At 47.0% G+C, this 22107-nt stretch overlaps 1 protein-coding gene across 3 annotated transcripts in view; it reads left to right on the top strand.

The window, feature by feature from the left end:
• Positions 1-335: 335 nt before the first annotated feature.
• Positions 336-22107, top strand: part of LOC145355096 (syntaxin-binding protein 4) — a 95524-nt gene continuing 73752 nt past the window's right edge. Inside the window, exon 1 of one of the 3 annotated variants that reach the window (XM_080206961.1) lies at positions 336-405. In XM_080206961.1, the coding sequence (XP_080063087.1) occupies positions 386-405 (20 nt within the window). In that variant the 5' untranslated portion in view covers positions 336-385. Of the gene's footprint in view, positions 406-8442; positions 8824-22107 lie in introns of those variants that run through there. The other 2 variants (XM_080206960.1, XM_080206959.1) reach the window with 2 other exon arrangements.

Raw genomic sequence — 22107 nt, 5'->3', positions numbered from 1 at the left:
ACTGGGTAAGGATGGCAGATTTTTCCTTCCCTACAGGACATTAGTGAACCAGGGGGATTTTTCCCAACGATGGTCATCAGTAGATTCTTAATTCCACAGAACATTTTTTAAATTGAATTCAAGTTCTGTTGGGATTTGAACCTGGGTCCCCGGAACACGAGCTGAGTTTTTAGATTGATAGCTTAGCGATAATACCACTAGGCCATCGCTTCCCCTTCAGCAGCAGCAGCTGAGTTGAGAGAGAGGATCAGCGTTGAACGATGTCACCTTGAATTGTACAGCCCAAAGCCTCCCGGCGCGGCACAGCCATTGGTCCGATTCCGTCGCAACGTGTAATAAAGCCCCTTCCTTTCTCGATGTCGTGGTCACGTTAATTTACTGAAGAATGCTCCCCACATTCATCAGGTACGTGCAGCTCCGCGTTCCTCCCTCCTGTCTCTCCCTCAACCGTGGTTTTATTTTAAAAATAAGTCCGGCTCGGATTAATTTTTGCACGCTGGATTTTCACTCAGGAGATAATCCCCTCCAGCATTATTTCCACAATGTTTTCCTGCCCACTTAAAGAGATCAGCAGCTGTGTACTTTTCCAGTCGTGCGGCGCTATCTGTCGATCGATAAGGACTCCGAGGCTACCGACAGGTGTCAATGTTAGGTTTCTAGGCAGGGATCCCACCCCCCCCCACCTCGAGAACTCAGCCGGATGGGGTATAATGTGAGCCTGTCTGCTGTCACGTGGAAATGCTTGGGAATGCCAGCTTGGCACAGTGTTCAGCATTGCTGCTTCACAGCGCCAGGAGCCCTGGTTCGATTCCTGGCTCGGGTCACCGCCTATATAGAGTTTGCACATTCTCCCAGTGTCTGTGTGGGTTTCCTCCGGGTGCTCTGGTTTCCTCCTACAGTCCAAAGGTGTGCAGGATTGGCCATGCTGAATTCTCCCTCAGTGTACCTGAACAGAGTGTGGCAACTAGAGGATTTTCACAGTAGCTTCATTGCGGTGTTAATGTAAGCCTAATTGTGGCACTAATAAATAAACTTTAACTTCTATGAATCCTGTGCAGTGCAAGTGTGTTCAGAGCGTAGGAGTCTATACAAAATCAAAATTTCTAAAGCAAGAGGGACGCAGTGGCTTAATGGTATTGTCACTGGACTATCAATACAGTCAACTGAAAGTAATGTTCTGGGGACCAGGTTCAAATCCCACCACAGCGGATATGAATTTAGTAAAAAATCTGGAATTAAGAATCTACTGATGATCGTGAAACCATTGTTGTAAAAACCCATCTGGTTCACTAACGTCCTTTAGGGAAGGAAATCTGCCATCTTTACTTGGCCTGGCCCACATGTGACCCAGAGCCACAGCAAACATGGCTGACTCTCAGTTACCCTCTGAAATCTCACTATCCACCCCCTCTAAGGGTGGATAGTGAGAGCCTTTTACCTCGGATGGTGATGGCTAACACGAGGGGACGTAGCTTTAAATTGAGGGGTGGTAATTATAGGACGGATGTCAGAGGTAGGTTCTTTACTCAGAGGGTAGTAAGGGCGTGGAATGCCCTGCCTGCAGCAGTTGTGGACTCGCCAACTTTAAGGGCATTCAAATGGTCAGTGGATAGGCAGATGGATAACATTGGAATAGTTTAGGTTAGAGGGTCATTAGATTGGTTCCACTGGTCAGCGCAACATCGAGGGCCGAAGGGCCTGTACAGTGCTGTAATGTTCTATGAAATGGAGGGCAGATAGGGACGGGTAATAAATGCTGGTCTAACCAGTGATGCCCAGCTCCTGTAAAATGAATTTTAAAAAAAAGTAACTCAGGCAGCACTTTGGGGTCCCGGGACGGGCCAAGGATTGAAAATGAATTGCTGTAGACGGTCTCATTCTCAGTCCTGATGAAGGATATATCGCCAACATTTAGACTGTGTTCCCTCCCAGATTTTGACAGACTCCAAATCCTTCAGGTTTTCCACATCTGTGATAATTGAGGAAGGCGACGGCCTAATGGTATTATCACTCCATTATTAATCCAGAAACTCAGCTAATGTTCTGGGGACCTGGGTTCGAATCCCACCACAGCAGATGGTGGAATATGAATTCAATAAAAAATCTGGAATGGAAAAGTCTAATAATAGCCACAAAATCATTGTCGATTGTCCCACCTGGTTCAATAACGCCCTTTAGGGAAGGAAATCTGCTGTCCTTACCTGGTCTGGCCTACATATGACTCAAGAGCCACATGACGCCGTTGACTCTTAAATACTTTGAGGGGTGGGTAATAAATGCTGGCCCAACCAGCGATGCCCACAATGCAGGTCTCAAAATATGTGCAGCGCCTATCCTAGCTACCTTTTCACAGCTCTCTCCGTTCAGAGTTACAGTGGGTGATGTTTCGGCTCAGATTAATTCTGGATAACTATTCTATGTTGATCACACAGTTGGCAGGATGAGGCCATTTGGCCCATCATATCTGCACCAGCTCTCCAAGCACAATGAGTGAGTGTCATTACCCTGCCTTTGCCCCGTACCCCTGCGCAACTGTTTCCATTGTTTTATGATCTAAACAGTGGCCATTGTTTCATCTTGGATTTGGATCGAGATGGGATTTCTTTAGGGTTTGCCTGTAACCCGGGTAATGCTAAGATAGACCATTATTCATTTAAAAAAAACATTCTCCAAACTGATGGACATGAGAATGGGAGTAGGAGTAGGCCATTCAGTCCTTTGAGTCTTCTGCACCACCCAATTAAATCATAAAGTTTATTTATCGCTGTCACAGGTAGGCTCATGTTAACATTGCAATGAAGTTACTATGAAAATCCCCTAGTCACCTCACTCCGGTGCCTGTTCAGGTACACTGAGGGAGAATTTAGCACGGCCAATGCACCTAACCAGCACGTCTTTTGGACTGTGGGAGGAAACGGGAGTACCCAGAGGAAACCCACGCAGACACAGGGAGAATGTGCAGACTCAACACAGACAGTGACCCAAGCTGGGAATTGAACCCAGGCCCCTGACACTATGAGGCAGCAGTGCTAACCACTGTGCCACCTTCTACTTCAACGCCATTCTGCTGCACTATACTCCTATCCCTTAATGTTCTTGATGTCTTTAATATGTAGAAATCTATCGATCTCAGTCTTCAATATTCTCAGTGACAAAAACTCCACAGGTCTCCGGGGAAGAGAGTTCCAAAGATTCACCACCCTCTGAGTGAAGAAATTCCTCCTCATCTCTGTCATAAATGGTCTTTCCCTTATTTTGAGGCTGTATTCCATATTCTAGACGCCCTCCCAGCCCGGGGGAAACAGCCTTCCTGCGTCTACCTCTCGAAAATGTTGTAGGCCCCAGTGAGGCCACCTCTAATTTAACTAAACTCTGGAGAATAAAGACCCAGTCTCCTCAATCTTTCCTCATAGGACAATCCTTCTACCCCAGCAATTTGTTTGATGAACTATCGCTGGATTCCCTCGATGGCAGGTACATCTTTCCTTAGGTAAGGAGACCAAAACCGTACACAATATTCCACCATCACCTCACCAAGGCCCTTTATAATTGCAATGAGACACCTTTACTCCTGTCTTCACACCCAATGTCCCCGTGCAACACTCAGTGCAGTACATCAACAATTCTGCTGCCCTCTAGATTTCTGTTTCTTAGCCACATGACATTGCATCATGGTTACATTATATAAAGAGGTTAACCCTTCACGCCTCAACTCTCCCCAAAGCTCTATCCCAATTATATGCACGCTCCTACAACAATGGCACTAAATGAGTCAATGGCAATTTTATATAATGCTTGTTCACCTTGAATCTCAGGGGAGATGGTGGTGTAGTGATATTGTCACTAAACTAGCAATCCAAAGACCCAGGGTAAATCATAGCATCCCTACAGTGCAGAAGAAGGCTATTTGACCCATCGAGTCTGCACCGACAACAATCCCATCCAGGCCCTATCCCCATAATCCCACATATTTATCCCGCTAATCCCGCTAACCTACACATCCCGAGACACTAAAGGGCAATTTAGCATGGCCAATGCACCTAACCCGCACATCTTTGGACTGTGGGAGGAAACCAGAGCACCCGGAGGAAACCCACACAGACACGGGGAGAATGTGCAGAATCAAACCCAGGTCCCTGGAGCTGTAAGGCAGCAGTGCTAACCACTGTGCCACCATGCCACTCTTAACTCTGGGAGACCTTGGTTCGAATCCTGCCACAGCAGAGAGTGAAATTTTTAAGTTTTTTATTAATTTAAAGTTTATTTATTAGAGTCACAAGTAGTCTACATTAATACTGCAATGAAGTTACTGTGAAAATCCCCTAGTCACCACACTCCGGTGCCTGTTTGGGCACACTGAGGGGGTATTTAGCATGGCCAATGCACTAACCAGCACATTTTTCGGACTCTTAATTGAATTCAATAAAAATCTGGAATTAAGAATCCACTAATGACCATGAAGCCGTTGTGGGCTGTCATTAGAAACCCATCTGGGTCACTAACGTACTTTAGGGAAGGAAATCTGCCGTCCTTACCTGGTCTGGCCCACATGTGACCCCAGAGCCACAGTGACGTGGTTGACTCTCAACTGCCCTGAAATGGTGTGGCAAGCCACTCAGTTCAAGGGCAGTCAGGGATGAGCAATGAATGCTGTCCCAGCTATATTCCACAAATGAATTCTTAAAAATCTATCTGATCCTCAATGGCGGGACAGAAGTATTCCCTCCAGATCAGTGTTACAAAGGGGTGTTCTAATATTGAGAAAAAATGAACTAATATGCAGGGGAAGATAATTGACGATACTCGATGAAAATTGTTATTCTGAATGTTCCAGACAGTGTTTCCCTCATTACAACAGTGATTTAATTTGATTTATTATTGTCACATGTATTAACATACAGAGAAAAGTATTGTTTCTTGTGCGCTATACAGACAAAGCATACCATTCATAGAGAAGGAAAGGAGAGGTGCAGAATGCAGTGTTACAGTCACAGCGAGGGTGATCAACTTAATGCAAGATAGGTCCATTCAAAAATCTGATGGCAGCAGGGAAAAAGCTGGTCTCGAGTCGGTTGCCACGTGACCTCAGACTTCTGTATCTTTTTCCCAATGGAAGGAGGTGGAAGAGAGAATGTCGGGGTGCATGGGATCCTTGATCATGCTGGCTGCTTTTCCGAGGTAGCAGGAAGTGTAGACAGAGTCAATGGATGGGAGGCTGGTTTGCCTGATGGACTGGGCTACCTTTGTAGTTTCTTGCAGTCTTGGGCAGAGCAGGAGTCCATACCGAGCTGTGATACAACCAGAAAGAATGCTTTCTATGGTGCATCTGTAAAAGTTGGTGAGAGTTGTGGTTGACATGCCAAATTTCCTTAGTTTTCCAAGAAAGTAGAGATGTTGGAGAGCTTTCTTAACTGTAGTGTCGGCATGGCGGGGGACCAGGACAGGTTGTTGGTGATCTGGACGCTTAAAAGCTTGAAGCTCTCGACCCTTTCTACTTCACCCTCGTTGATGTAGATAGGGGCATGTTCTTCTTTACACTTCCTGAAGTTGATGACAATCCCCTTCGTTTTGAGGGAGAGATTATTGTTGCCGCACCAGTTCACCAGATTCTCTATCTCATCCCTGCCTCGTCATTGTTGTTGGATCCATGTAAGTTGTTTCACTGGTTCTAACAGGGAATGTTCACCTTTCTCAGTGGGGATAAATGCAACATCACTGGAGTTTTCGCAAAGCGATTGAGACGTGATGAGCCTCTCTTTCCTCATTTCTTTGACAAGCAGAGCTGGTAACCTACAAAATGTCATTGCACAAAGGGTAATATCCTTTGAAACTATTGTTCTGAGATTTCCTGTTTTTGTTACTGCGAGTTACTGGCACTGAAAAGTGACTGATTTATGGCAAAGACTTCACCACATTCGAGTGGAACAGAAATGTCTCATTTCCTGCGGATTTCTGGATCTGTTGGTCGTTATGATTGTGTCAACGCGTGGCTGTTATATCAGTTTTGGTTCAATTCTCGTTAATCACCAGATACTTTGCCACTCTTTTATCGATTTGGATTAAATCTCTTCTCCCATAAAAGATTACATTGAAGCAATCACCTACGCACTGGTACAGATCAGTACCACCTCCAAAACAATCCATTTTGCAGAAGTAGTGAAACCCTAAGCACATCTGGAATCACAGGATTCCTACAGTGCTGAAGAGACCATTTGACCTGGTCTACGGGTGACCCCAGAGCCACAGCAATGTGGTTGACTCTCAACTGCCCTTGGAAATGGTGTGGCAAGCCAGTTCAAGGGAAATCAGGGATGGACAATGAATGCTGGCCCAGCCAGTGACACCCATGTCCCATGAATTAATTCTTAAGAACCTATCTAATCCTAAACAGTAGGAGGGAAGATTTTCCTCTGTGTCAGTGTTATAAAGGGATGGTCTAATTTTGAGAAATACTGAACCGATATGAACCACCAGGTCTGTACCGACTCTCTGACAAAGTATCTTACCCAAGCTCTATCCTCTGCCCTATCCCCATAACCCCACACATTTCCCATGGCCAATCCCCCTAACCTGCACGTCGTGGGACACTAAGGGACAATTTAGCATGGCCAATCCACCTAACCGGCACATCTTTGGATTGTGGGAGGAATCCAGAGCACCTGGAGGTAAAGTTGATTTATTGGTATTGCAAGTAGGCTTACATTAACATTGCAATGAAGTTACTGTGAAAATCCTCTAGTTGCCACTTTCTGGCTCCTGTTTGGGACACTGACGGAGAATTTTAGCATGGCCAATGCACATAACCAGTGCGTCTTTTGGACTGTGGGAGGAAGCCGGGGCATACGGAAGAAACCCGTGCAGACACGGGGTAAATGTGCAGACTCCTCACACACAGTGACCCAAGCTGGGGATCAAACCCGCATCTCTGGCGTTGTGAGGCAGCAGTGCTAACCACTGTGTTACCTATGATGGTCTAGTGGTATTATGGCTAGACTATTAATCCAGAAGCCCAGCTAACATTCTGGGGACCCAGGTTCGAATCCCGCAGATGGTGGAATTTGAATTGAATACAAAAATATCTGGAATTAAGAATCTACTGTCCATTGTCATAAAAACCCATCTGGTTCACCAATGACCTTTAAGGAAGGAAATCTGTCACCTTTACCTTGTCTTGTCTACATGTGACTCCAAAGCCACAGTAATGTGGTTGGCTCTCAACTGCCCTCTGAATAAGGGTAAGTAGGGATGGGCAATAAATGCTGACCCAAATAGCAATGCCACGTCCCATGAATGAATCAAGCAAAACCCACAGGGAGAACATGCAAACTCCGCACAGAGAGTCCAAATTGAGCCTGGGTCTCCGGCACTGTGAGGCAGCAGTGCTAACCACTGTGTCACCACAAACTGAGTGAGACGCCTGAATAATTATCTCACCAAACTTCAAGCTTTGAAAATTTGATTTATTATTGTCAAATGTATTGGGGTAGAGTGAAAAGTATTATTTATTGTGTGCTGTACAGACAAAGCATACCAATCATAGAGTACATAATTGGTCCAAAGATGTGCGGGTTAGGTTGATTGGCCATGCTGAATTGCCCGTCAGTGTCAGGGAATGTGTAGGTTAGAGGGATTAGTGGGGTAAATTTGTGGGGATAGGAATTGGGGTGGGATTGTTGTCAGTGCAGACTCGATGGGCCGAATGGTCTCCTTCTACACTGTAGGGATTCTAAGATTCTAAGATCTACATAGGGGAAAAGGAAAGGTTTGGTGTCATAGCTAGGGTATAGAGAAAGATCAACCTAGTGCAAGGTAGGTCCACTCAAAATTCTAACAACAGCAGGGAAGAAGCTGTTCTTGAGTCCGCTGATACTGTATATAGTGCAGAAAAAGGCCATTCAGCCCATTGAGTCTGCACTGACCACAATCCCACCCAGGCCCTATCCCTGTATATTACCAGCTAACCCCTCTAACCTGGGACACCGAGGGGCAATTTAGCATGGCCAATTAACCGCACATCTTTAGACTGTGGGGAGGAAACCCACGCAGACACAGGGAGAATGTACAAACTCCACACAGACAGCGACCCGAGCCGGGAATTGAAGCCAGGAACCCCTGGAGCTGTGAAGCAGCAGTGTCTAACCCACTGTGCCGCCCCTACGTGTCCTCAGACCTTGGCACCTTTTCCCCCGAGGGGAGAAGGTGGAAGGGGGAATGTGTGGGGATAATGCTGTCTAGGCTTGGGAATGACAAGCTCGCAGGCAATGAGGCGCGTAGGGAAATGAGGGCTGGATGGATGCCAGAGATGGAGCTCAGATTTAAACCTATTTTCAGTGTCAGTCTGACACAGCCTGAATTTGAGATTGAACTGCAGCAGGAAGCTTGCACTCTGCATCTTCCCAGAGAGCTGCTGCGATGTGAGATGTGACCTGTTTTCTGTGTTTGCCAGCAAGACCAAATGGGCTTGAGGCTCATTTTACATCAGTGCTAACACCCCCCTGCGCCGCACAAACAGTTGGCCCTTGTTTCTTGCCTAAGCTTAATCTATCTGTGAAGACAGTGACGATGTGGATGAACTGTGCTAATATCTGGAGGAATTAAACATCCGTAAGAACCGTCACATGGGCTGGCTGTTTTAAAGCTTTAGCTGTGTGTGTGTGTGTGTGTTGGTTCCTCCTTCCTTCCACCCCCCTTCCTCAAACCCTCACTTCCTCTGAGGCAGAGTGGCTATGAGCAAAGTAATGCAAGCGTTTGTTGGAGGAAAGGGAATCTGAAAGCCATGCCAACCTTCTCAGTCCTCTACAAGGGAGCTGTGATCATTAGCAGGTAACCGGATAGATTCATTCTCTGCTCAGTCGTTTGCAGTCAGTGCCTCGGTTTTTGCCTCTACCATCTGCTCAGCGGCTCCAGCAGTTTTGCTGTAAATTTAACCTGTGTTTGAACCCCCTTCCCTCTCTGGTGTTCCTGCCATTCCTCCCTGGTCCTGGCACCTCCAGCCAGGAATGAATCAGGGACCATTTAAAACACTGGCTCTCCCCATCTAGCCAGTAGTTCCTTGTTGCATTGTGGCCCCAGTCAGGTGGTTTTGCAAGGATCAGGGGAAACTGGCATCCACAGCACCCATCTATATAAAAATCGGCAGGATGTTCCCATCTACTGGGAGGACTCAGGACAGGGGACTGTTATAGAGGCAGTTCCCTTGTTCCTGTGAGTTCAGAGCTGTTACAGCGGGTGTTAAGAGGTTACAGTGCCATTGAGACACACCTGTTTGACAGTCTGGTTTAACTTTGAAGTTTTACAGTCCTTCTAGCTGGCTAGCGCGCTGGGAGGTGCTAAATTGGCCTTACAATCACATTTTGATTGAATGTTTTAAGTTTCCTTTGGACTTTGGTTTCTGTTTGGGCCATTTCGCCCCCCCCTTCCTTTTTGGGGGGCTGCCCCTCTTAATTCATCCCTCAGTTAATTTGAGTTTGTTTTACCTGTTGAAAGAACTACCTGATGAGCCCTCCTTAAGCTGATTTGAGTTTGCTTATTTGTTTGGTATACAAAAGAGGTACCTCTATGTTTAATATCTAACGCTGATTGAACAGGGTGTCCATGGTGTTAGAGATCATGGATTCTTCATGCTTGCTGCAGGTGTGGAGGCTGGCACTCAGCGCTGCTGGTTTAGAGACTGCGTGAGAGAGGAAGGTGTTGACATTGAATCCCAGCTGCAGTCGAACGCAAGTTGGTAATTAAGCACAGCCGTCCCCAATTGGGGAGCGATTAGGGAATCGTCGCAATTGTTTCACTCTGTGTGTTCTGGGAGGAACTGGCATTCTGTACCCCATTCTGAGGTACAGGCTAGTTTCTGAGTCGTTCTGCCTCAGCGTACAGTGAGTGGGATTAGCACTTAGCCCCTTGGATAGGGTGCTGAGAGCCCTGGTTGAGGGGGGCGGAGAAGGATGGCCTTCTCCCAGGGATGGCGGGACTGATGGATGGGGGAGAGATTGACTAAGTTAGGGTTGTTTTTGCAGGAGTTCAGGTTAATGAGTGGGGATCACACGGAGACTTATAGAATTCTAACAGGATTAGACTGGGTAGATGAAGGGAGGATGTTCCCGATGGTGGGGGAGTCCAGAACCAGGGGTTACAGTCTGAGGATTCGGGGTGGACTATTTAGGATGGAGATGAGGAGACATTTCTTCCCCCGGTGAGCCTGTGGAATTCATTACCACAGGAAGTAGTTGATGCCAAAACATTGAATGTATTCAAGAGGCAGCTGGATATAGCACTTGGGGTGAACGGGATCAAAGGTTATGGGGAGGGAGAAAGATGAGGCTATTGGACAATCAGCCATTATCATAATGAATGGCAGAACAGGCTCGAAGGGCCAAATAGCCTCCTCCTGCTCCTATCTTCTATGTTTTGAGGTTCCTATGGCCTGTATCCACAGGGACAGAAGGATAGTGTAGATCCATGGGAGGAAAGCCATTCAGCCCATCGAGCCTGTACCAACAACAATCCCACAAAGACACCTTCCCTGTAACCCCATACATTTAGCCTAGCAAGTCCCCCTGATACTAAGAGGCAATTTAACATGGCCAACCATCTAATCCACACATCTTTGGACTGTGGGAAGAAACCAGAGCACCCGGAAGAAACCTATGCAGACTCTGGGAGAATGTACAAACTCCACACAGACAGTGACCTGAGGCCGGAATTGAACCCAGGCCCCTGGCGCTGTGAGGCAGGCAGTGCTGATCAGCTCGTCCTCCTGTCCCTCTTTTCTCCAGTTGCTCTATCCGTCTTCAAGTCCTTGCCCCCTTCGTCCTGTCGATCAAGGGGATTCTCCTCACAAAACCCTTCCTCCTGGTGTCTGCTTTATAGACCCCAATCAGAGGGGAGAGCACAGCTCTCACTACTGAAGTCTTCACAGAATTGCCAGCATAAATATCGATGATAATGTTGATGAAGTGGCAAGGTGGCACAGTGGTTAGCACTGCTGCCTCACAATGCCAGGGACCCAGGTTCGATTCCGGCTTGGGTCACTGTCTATGCGGAGTTTGCACATTCTCCCCGTGTCCGTGTGGGTTTCCTCCGGGTGCTCCAGTTTCCTCCCACAGTCCGAAAGACGTGCTGGTTAGGTGCATTGGCCGTACTAAATTCTCCCACAGTGTAACCCAAACAGGGGCCAGAGTGAGACAACTAGGGGATTTTCACAAAAACTTCATTGCAGTGTCAATGTACCCTACTTGTGACTAATAAATAAACTTTACTTTCCTTTATCTTATCCTGAGACTGTGTCCTCATGTTGTAGATTCCTTGACCTGCAGAAACAGTCTCCCAGTGTCAGTGTTTGTGAAACCCCTTCAGAATCCTACATGTCTCAATGAAGTCGCCTCTCATTCTTCTAAACTCCGGAGAATAAAGACCCAGTTTTCTCATCATGAGACAATCCATTTGCCAAACTTGTGAACTTTCGCCCTCCTGCCTCCAATGCATGAATTGTAAAGAGAGAGAGAAATGTGGAGGCCAAGGCTGGGACTCTCCGACCTTGCCCGCCACTGGGATTCTCCAGTCCCGCCGCAGAATATTTTTTGAAAGACTTGAAATTTGTAAATGTTGAGATTCAGAGGGATTTGGCTGTCCTGAATCATAAAAATCCTACATTGCAGAAGGAGACCATTCAGCCCATCGAGTCTGCACCGACCACAATCCGCCCCCATGCCCAATCCCCATAACCCCATGCATTTACCCTAGCTGAGCACCAGATTCTCCATTCCCGCTGACAGCAGTGGCCTGGTGTATGACATCAGGGAATTACAGGCCCACGCTATTCCTACTATGGTCTCACTACAGCCCTGTAACAAATTGTAGCAAGACTCTTCTAATCTTGTACAATGATCCTCTTGTAAAAAAGGCCAACAAGCCATTTACCTTTCCAGTTGCTTGCTGCACCTGCATATTATTTTTGGTGTTCCTTGTAAGAGGGCCCAGTGGTTAGGCACTGTTGCCTCACAGCTCCAGGGACCTGGGTTCGATTCCCGGCTTGGGTGACTGTGTGTGTGGAGTTTGCACATTCTCCCCGTGTCTGCGTGGGTTTCCTCCAGGAGCTCCGGTTTCCTCCCATAGTCCAAAGACGTCCGGGTTAGGTGGATTGGCCATGCTAAAAATTGCCCCTTAGTGTCAGGAGGACTAGCCAGGATAAATGCATTGGGTTATGGGGATAGGGCCTGGGGGATATTGTGGTCAGTGCAGACTCGATGGGCTGAATGGTCTTTTTCTGCACTGTAGGATTTTATGATTCAGGACACCCAAGTCCCTCTGTATCTCATCATTTACAAATTACATGTCTTTCAAAAAATATTCTGCTTTTCCATTCTGACAAGCAAAGTGAATAACCTCACTCTTCTCCATGTTATATTAAGTCTATAAGAGGATGAGTGGCGTGGACAGGATGGATAGTCAGAAGCTTTCTCCCAGGGTGGAAGAGTCAGTTACTAGGGGGCACAGGTTTAAGGTGTGAGGGGTAAGGTTTAAAGGAGATGTATGAGGCAGATTTTTTTACACAGAGGACGGTGGGTGCCGGGGGAGATAGTGGAACTGGACATGGTAGTGACTTGTAAGGGGTGTCTTGACAAGTACATAAATAGGATGGGAATAGAGGGATATGGTCCCCAGAAGGGTAGGGGGTTTTAGTTTGGTCGGGCAGCGTGGTCAGTGCTGTTCCTGTGCTATAATTTTCTTTGTTCTATATTCTATCTGCCACCTTGTTGCCCACTCATTTAACCTGTCCATACCTCGATGCAGCCTCTTTGTGTCCTCTACACAGCTTGCATTCCCAAATAGCTTTGTATCATCAGCAATACGTTAGTGTCTATTCTTTATCTCAGTCAGTAACATAGATTGTAAATTGCCGAGATCCCAACACTGTTTCTTATAGCCCTTGACTTGTCTCAGTCTGACAACTTGAAAATGTCCCATAAATCCTCCCTTCTGCTCCCCGACCATTAACCAATCCTCTATCCCTTTGAAATACAGAAACCAGGAGCAGGAGGCGGCCACTCGGCCCTCCGAGCCTGCTCCACCATTCATTTTGATCATGGCTGATCATATTCAACATCCTGATCCCTCTTTTCCCCCATATCCATATTGGATTTCCCGGTTAATTCTCAACCGAGATCCAGCATTTCTTAGAACACCTCACTCCCTCAGCACCTCACTCCCTCAGCACCTCACTCCCTCAGCACCTCACTCCCTCAGCATCGCAGTCCCTCAGCATCGCAGTCCCTCAGCATCGCAGTCCCTCAGTATCGCACTCCCTCAGCATTGCATTCCCTCAGCATCGCACTCCCTCAGCACCTCACTCCCTCAGCACCTCACTCCCTCAGCACCTCACTCCCTCAGAATCGCGTTCCCTCAGTATCGCGTTCCCTCAGTATCGCGTTGCCTCAGTATCGCACTCCCTCAGTATCGCACTCCCTCAGCACCTCACTCCCTCAGTATCGCGTTCCCTCAGTATCACATTCCCTGAGTATCACACTCCCTCAGCACTTCACTCCCTCAGCACTTCACTCCCTCAGTATCGCATTCCCTCAGTATCGCGTTCCCTCAGTATCGCGTTCCCTCAGCACCTCACTCCCTCAGCACCTCACTTCCTCAGTACAGCACTTCCTTAGTACCTCAGACCCTCAATATCTCATTCCCTCAGTGCAGCACTCCGTCAGCACCGCACTCTGTCAGCACCGCACTCCCTCAGTATCTCACTCCCTCAGTATCTCAATGTCAGCCTATGTCAATGTGCTTGAGGTTTTGGGATTGGGTTTGAACCCTTGACCTGCTGTTCAAGATTCTACCAACTGAACCATGGATAACACTTCAATCAATGATGGACATGTTTACTGGTGCACGGTGCTCTGGTTACAAGTTAACTGTTAACCCTCTGGCATATTGCCTCATTCCGATTTTACCTAGGATTATTGGTCCCGCTATTTTGCTATTTCTTCTTTAGATGTGGAGTGAAGCCATTAGCAGCATAGATTCCCCACCCCTACGAGTGTTAGATATCAATGGCGGGCCTTCTTCTTAAAACCATCAATGTCCTTGTGGCGATGATGTCCCCGTGATGATGCTGGGTAGGAAATTGCGGAATTCTGGCCCAGTTTTACCCGCAGAACAGGGCTATCAGGACTCGAGGGTTCAACTTCCAGCATTAAATGCCTGGATATTACACCATTGGTCAACTTGTGCTGGATGACAACTTCCTGCAACAAAAATGATGCAAGCTTGACCATTCTGATTCCACCTCCAATCAATTCAATGGTGGGTGGCACAGTGGTTGGTACTGCTGCCTCGCAGTTCCAAAGACCTGAGTTCAATTCCCGGCTTGGGTCACAGGGTGGAATTTGCACATTCTCCCCATGCCTGCGTGGGTTTCCTCCGGGTGCTCCAGTTTCCTCTCACAGTCCAAAGATGTGTGGGTTTGATGGATTGGCAGTGCTGAATTGACCCTTAGTGTCTTGGGATGCATCGATTAGAGGGATTAGTAGGGTAAATATGTGCAGTTGCAGGAATAAGGCCTGGGTGGGATTGTGGTCAGTACAGATGCAATGGGCCGAACGGTCTCCTTCTGCACTTAGGGATTCTATGATTCTAAATCTCTGGGATTTATGTGCTTGAATCGAAATAATTCAATTGAGTTAAAGACAACTTTTGGACCTATTAGGTTTGATTTATTACTGTTATATGTATTGGGTTACAGTGAAAAGTATTGTTTCTTGTGCGCTATAAGAACATGAGAATTAGCAGCAGGAGAAGGCCATCGGACCCTTCGAGCCTGCTCCGCCATTCAATAAGATCATGGCTGATCTTATCGTGAACTCAGCTCCACTTACCCTCCCGCTCACCATAACCCTTAATTCCTTTACTGTTCAAAAATCTATCTATCCTTGCCTTAAAAACATTCAATGAGGTAGCCTCAAACGGGCAGGGAATTCCACAGATTCACAACCCTTTGTGTGAAGAAATTCCTCCTCAACTTAGTGCTAAATCTGCTCCCCCTTATTTTGAGGCTATGCCCCCTAGTTCTAGTTTCACCCGCCAGTGGAAACAACTTCCTGCTTCTATCTCATCTATTCCCTTCATAACCTTATATGTTTCTATAAGATCTCCCCTCATTCTTCTGAATTCCAATGAGTTTAGCCCCAGTCTACTCAGTCTCTCCTCATAAGCCAACCCTCTCAACTCCAGAATCAACCTTGTGAATCTCCCCTGCACCCCCTCCAGTGCCAGTATATCCTTTCTCAAGTAAGGAGACCAAAACTGTACACAGTACTCTAGGTGTGGCATCACCAGCACCTTATACAGCTGCAACATAACCTCGCTGTTATTAAACTCCGTCCCTCTAGCAATGAAGGACAAAATTCCATTTGCCTTCTTAACCTGCTGCACCTGCAAACCAACTCCTTGTGACTCTTGCACAAGGACACCCAGGTCCCTCTGCACAGCAGCATGCTGCAATTTTTTACCATTTAAATAATAGCCCATTTTGCTGTTATTCCTACCAAAATGGGTGACCTCACATTTACCAACATTGTACTCCATCTGCCAGACCCTCGCCCACTCGCTTAGATTGTCTACATCCCTTTGCAGATTTTCAGCATCCTCTGCACACTTTGCTCTGCCACTCATCTTAGTGTCATCTGCAAATTTTGACACGCTACACTTGGTCCTCAACTCCAAATCATCGATGTAAATCGTAAACAATTGCAGCCCCAACACTGAACCCTGAGGCACGCCACTAGTCACTATACAGATAAAGCACAACATTCATAGAGAAGGAAGGGAGAGAGTGCAGAATGTAGTATTACAGTTATAGCTAGGGTGCAGAGAAAGATCAACTTAATATAAGATAGGTCTATTCAAAAGTCCGATGGCTGCAGGGAAGAAACTATTCTTGAGTGGGCACTTTGAATGATGGTTTCTGGACTCATTGTCACACACTGCAAAGTTCATCGAACCATAGAATTCCTACAGTGGGTAGCACGGTGGCACAGCAGTTAGCACTGCAGCCTCACAGTGCCAGGGACCCGGGTTCAATTCCCGGTTTGGATCACTGTCTATGTGGAGTTTGTACGTTCTCCCCATGTCTGCGTGGGTTTCCTCCAGGTGCTCTGGTTTCCTCCCACAGTCCAAAAAACTGGTCATGTGCATTGGCCATACTAAATTCTCCCTCAGCGTACCCAAACAGGCGCCAGAGTGTGGCGACGAGGGGATTTTCACAGTAACTTCATTGCAGTGTTAATGTAAGCCTACTTGTGACACTAATGAACAAACTAAACAGTGCAGAATGAATCACAGAACCCCTACAGTGCAGGAAGAGGTCATTCAGCCCATCGAGCCTGCACCTACAATAATTCCACCAGATCCTATCCCCGTAATCCCACATAGTAACCCTGCTAATACCCCTGCCACTAAGGGGCAGCTTTAGCCTGGCCAATCCACCTAACCCGCACATTGTCGGACTGTGGGAGAGAACTGGAGTACCCGGAGAAAACCCACACAGACACAGGGAGAATGTGCAAACTCCACACAGACGGTGAGCCAAGCCGGGAATCGAACCTGGGTCCCTGATAAATAGGTTGGACTAAAACCTGGTGTTGTCAGACTTTTTACTGTGTTTACGCCAGTCCAACGCCGGCATACCCACATCATCCCTGATGAGGCAGCAGTGCTAACCACTGTGTCACTGTGGGATAAACAAAGCTTTTCCCAAAAATGTAACCTTTCATAAAAAGTATATTTCAAGATATTTTGAATTGAAGATTATAAAAAGTGCGCAAGGTTTCAATTATTCTTCACACAGAAAGTGTGAGGTAGCTTAATTCATGCGATATTTATTATATACATTCCAGGTCAGGTCAGGCATGCAACCCAAAGGGATGCTACACAGTTTACAGTGTATGATAACTGAAAGACATCAGACTGTAACCTTTTTCCATTGCATACTTGTGGCGACTGCCCTTAAGAACATAAGAAATAGGAGCAGGAGTAGGCCATCTAGCCCTTCGAGTCTGCCCCGCCATTCAATAAGATCATGGCTGATCTGAAGTAATGTTGGCAAGTGCGAGGTTGTCCACTTTGGTAGGAATAATGGTAGGAAGGACTATTACATACGTGGAGAAAAACTGCAGCAGGCGACGGTGCAGAGGGACCTCGGGGTCCTTGTGCATGAGTCGCAAAAACCCAGCTTGCAGGTGCAGCAGGTGGTCAGGAAGGCGAATGGGATGCTGGCCTTCATTGCGAGGGGGATTGAATATAAAAGTAGGGAGGTCTTGCTGCAGCTGTACAGGGCATTGGTGAGGCCGCAGCTGGAGTACTGTGTGCAGTTTTGGGCGCCGTACTTACGCAAGGATATTTTGGCCTTGGAGGGAGTGCAGAGGAGGTTTACTAGGCTGATGCCGGAGTTGAGGGGGTTGAGCTATGAGGAGAGGCTGAATAAACTAGGCTTGTACTCGTTAGAGTTTAGAAGAATGAGGGGAGATCTCATTGAGACGTATAAGATGATGAATGGGATGGATAGGATAGAGGTGGAGAGACTCTTCCTGCTCAGAAAGGACAGTAGGACTAGGGGGCACAGCCTCAAGATAAAGGGGGGGCGGTTTAGAACGGAGTTGAGGAGGAACTTCTTCACTCAAAGGGTGGTGAATCTCTGGAATTCTCTGCCCGTTGAAGTGGTGGAGGCTGCCTCGCTTAATATATTTAAGACGCGGGTTGATGGGTTTTTGATAAGCGAGGGGATTAAGGGTTATGGGGAGAGGGCGGGAATGTGGAACTGAGCCACGACAGATCAGCCATGATCTTATTGAATGGCGGGGCAGGCTCGAAGGGCTAGATGGCCTACTCCTGCTCCTATTTCTTATGTTCTTATGAAGTGGGTCAGTTCCACTTTCCCGCTTTCTCCCCATAACCCTTAATTCCCCTGTCTATCAGAAACCTATCTACCCGTGACTTAAATATATTCAGCGAGGTAGCCTCCACCACTTCAACGGGCAGAGAATTCCAGAGATTCACCACCCTTTGAGTGAAGAGGTTCCTCCTCAACTCCGTAGCTTTAGTGCGTTCCCTCATCAAGTATTGGGATGTACCAATCCATGGCATCGAGTCATGGATGGCTCCTTGTACTGGAAAACCAGCATTCCTGGGGCAGACTATCGAGCCTGTTTCGCTGTGTCGGTGATCCCCCAGCTGCAGATGATGTTTGTCTCAGTGTGCGGCCCAGCAGAGCACAGAGTCCTGCGCCATGGATCTGCCCGACCAAAACCACCGCTCCACCCACCAGACCTTCTTTGCAAAGGCACATTCCTGAAGGAGGTGGATAACTGTCTCACCTGCACCTCAGTCACCTCCAGGACAACGTGTGGAGGTGATGAGACTCCGAGTGTGTAGGGAGGTTCTAATTAAAGGGGGACCTTTCCCAGCACCAGCTAAGCCACATCCTGGTGTTTGTTTGAAAGTTTTGGTGGTGAGACATTTTTCTGTATTGAAATATAGAAACTAGAAGCAGGAGTAGGCCATTTGGCCCTTCGAGTCTGCTCCACCATTCATTCTGATCATGGCTGATCATCAAATTCAGTATCCTGATCCCCCTTCTCCCCATATCCCTTGATCCCTTTAGCCCCAAGAGCGATATCTAATTTATTCTTGAAATCACACAACGTTTTGGCCTCAACTACATTCTGTGGGAGTGAATTCCACACATTCACCACCCTCTGGGTGAAGAAATTTCTCCTCACCTCAGTTCTGAAAGATTTACCCCTTATCCTCAAACTATGACCCCTAGTTCTGGATTCCCCCACCATCGGGAACATTCTTTCTGAATCTTCCCTGTCTAATCCTGTTAGAATTTTATAAGTTTCTATGAGATCCCCTCTCACTCTTCTAAACTCCAGTGAATATAATCCTAACCGACTTAGTCTCTCCTCATTTGACAGACCTGTCACCCCAGGAATCAGCCTGGTAAACCTTTGCTGTATTCCTGCTATTGTATAGGTATTGGTAGGAGGTGTGCCTCCTAGGGCCAGCATGGTGGCACAGTGGTTAGCACTGCTGCCTCACAACGCTGGGGACCTGGGTTTGATTCCCGGCTTGGGTCACTGTCTGTGCGGAGTTTGCACGTTCTCTCCGTGTCTGCGTGGGTTTCCTCCGGGTGCTCCGGTTTCCTCCCACATTCTGAAAGACATGTTGATTAAGTGCATTGACCCGAACAGGTGCCAGAGTGTGGCAACTCGGGGAATTTTACAGTAACTTCTTTGCAGTGTTAATGTAAGTCTTAATTATGAGTAATAAATAAACTTAACCCATTAGCACATGCAATTGGCCTCATCAATAGGGTGGAGGACATCATACAGGCAGCCTTTGAGACACGAGGCACACTTTGTTCCCGTTTTATGCTTGAGAAATGAGCAAATGCCTCCACCCTCACTTTCCTGTCTAGCCTGATGCCAGCATAATCTTTTTAAATAAATGTCCACAGACTAAATGGATAACTAAGAATCTTTCTGATATTTGAATCTGGCTGTTGACTGAGCCAGTTACTCAGAAGGATTCCAACATGTGATCAAATTCAGCACAATTAATAGATTTAAAATCCGGACGTCTATTCTGTTGAATTATTTGATTGATACGGATGGAGTAAACTATTCAGGTAGCACAGTGGCACAGTGGTTAACACTGTTGCCTCACAGCACGAGGGATCTGGTCTGATTCCCGGCTTGGGTCACTGTCTGTGTGGAGTTTGCACATTCCCCCTGTGTCTGCGTGGGTTTCCTTCAGGTGTTCCGGTTTCCTCCCACAGTCCGAAAGATGCGCTGGTTAGGGTGCATTGACCTGAACCAATGTCGATGTGTGGCGACTAGGGGATTTTCACAGTAACTTCACTGCGGTGTTAATGTAAGCCTTACTTGTGACACTGATAAATAAACTTTTCATTCGCTGTACAATCCCAAAAGTCCCAGATTGGCCATTATGCTCTCTGCAGCGCTATTCAAATTACTTCCCTGGGAGGTTTTGAACTAAGTTTGCAATCAGCTCAGGTTCAGAGCGGTGTTGTGGCACAGTGATTAGTACTGCTGTCTCACAGTGCCAGGGACCCGGGTTCGATTCTGGCCTCAGGTCACCATCTGTGTGGGGTTTGCAAGTCATCTGTGTCTGCGTGCGTTTCCTCCGGGTGCTCTGCTTTCCTCCCACACTCCAAAGATGTGTGAATTAGATTGATTAGCAATGCTAAATTGACCCTGAATGTCCCAGGATGTGTAGACCAGGGGAAATAGTGGTGTAGATGTGCGGGGTTTGCAGGAATAGGGCCCAGCTGGGTGCTCCTGTCCGAGAGTCAGCACAGGCTCGATGGACTGAATGGCCTCCCCCTACACTACAGGGATTCGAGAACTCTGAGAGGAAATACATCCAAAAGGTAGCATTTAAGGCAGGATTCACAAACCCCATCAATCCAGGAAATTCTGGGTCAAGGTCTCTCCGATGGTGAAGCAATGAAATTGCGGATGGGATTTTCCTGTCCCGCTCGCCACGGGAATTGCCACAGGCAGGAGGGGATATTTGACGGACTAGCAAAGGGTCGGTTGACTTTGGGTGGGAGGTTTCTGGTCTGGGGGCAGATGCTATTGAAAATCTCCCATGTTCACACGGGGATGGTTTGTCACTTGAAGGAAAACCTGGAAGTCAGCGGTGGGAAAAAGTGTTGGGAATGAGACTGGGTTTGGACATGGACATTCTGCACAATGGTCACTGATATTCCGCATTTTCCAATGGCCGAACATGGTACTGAGTGAGAGACAGAAAGCCAGGCCACATTAATATCATTACCTGAGTGATTATGGGCTATGAATCAATAGCTGGCTTTTTTACCGAGTTGGCACTCCGTCTTGGCTGATCATCGAATTCAGTATCCTGATCCCACCTTCCCCCCCCATATCCCTCGATCCCTTTAGCCCCAAGAGCGATATCTAATTTCTTCTTGAAATCCCACAGTGTTTTGGCCTCAACTACTTTCTGTGGGAGTGAATTCCACACATTCACCACCCTCTGGCTGAAGAAATTTCCCCTCACCTCAGTTCCCTTATCCTCAAACTATAACCCCTAGTTCTGGATTCCGTCGGGAACATTCTTTCTGAATCTACCCTGTCTAATCCTGTTAGAATTTTATAAGTTTCTATGAGATCCCCTCTCACTCTTCTAAACTCCAGTGAATATAATCCTAACTGACTTAGTCACTCTTCGTATGACAGAATCCAAGAATTAGCCTGGTAAACCTTTGCTGTACTCCCTCTATAACAAGGACATCCTTCCTCAGATAAGGACACCAGTACTGCACACGATACTCCAAGTGCGGCCTCACCAATGCCCTGTACAATTGTAGCAAAACATCCCTATCTCTAAACTCAAATTCTTTCGCAATGAAAGCCTACATACCATTTGCCTTCTTTACTGCCTGCATGCGTACTTTCAGTGACTGATGCACAAAGACTCCAAGATCTCGTTGAGTATCCACCTCTCTCAATTTACACCTATTCAAGTAATAATTAGTCTTCTTATTGTTGCTACCAAACAAGAGTTTAAAGTTTATTTATTTTTGTCGTGTGTAGGCTTACATTAACACTGCAATGAAGTTACTGTGAAAATCCCCTAGTCGCCATACTCAGGCACCTGTACACCGAGGGAGAACTTAGCATGGCCAATGCACCTAACCAGCACGTCTTTTGGATTTGCATTTGGCCTTTTGACTAAGATCGAGTGTCAAATCGAGCCCAAGATGGGGTGTAGTGCCTTATCTTGTCCGCTTGGATCTTGTTTGTATCCTTGGTGGGGACCATGAATTGGATTCAATTGGATTTTGAATTTGGTTTTTAAAGCAAGCAAGGAATGGATCTGGATTTGCCCAGTCTATTCCGAGCATTGGCTTTAAGGAAGGAGTAAAAAAGGAAGAACTTTCATTTGGGGAGTTCCCACCCAGCTGCTGTCCTTGTCTATCTAGATGGTCATAGTGGTGGGTTTGGAAGGTGCTGTATTATGAGGCTTGGTGATTTCCGGTGATGCAACTTGTAGTTATGACAT

Source organism: Carcharhinus amblyrhynchos, chromosome 18 (genome assembly GCF_965287045.1).
Source record: "Carcharhinus amblyrhynchos chromosome 18, sCarAmb.v2.hapA, whole genome shotgun sequence".
NCBI classification, from domain to species: Eukaryota; Metazoa; Chordata; class Chondrichthyes; order Carcharhiniformes; family Carcharhinidae; genus Carcharhinus; species Carcharhinus amblyrhynchos.
The sequence above is the reverse complement of the archived record's forward strand: the minus strand, read 5'-3'. Positions and strand labels throughout refer to the sequence as shown.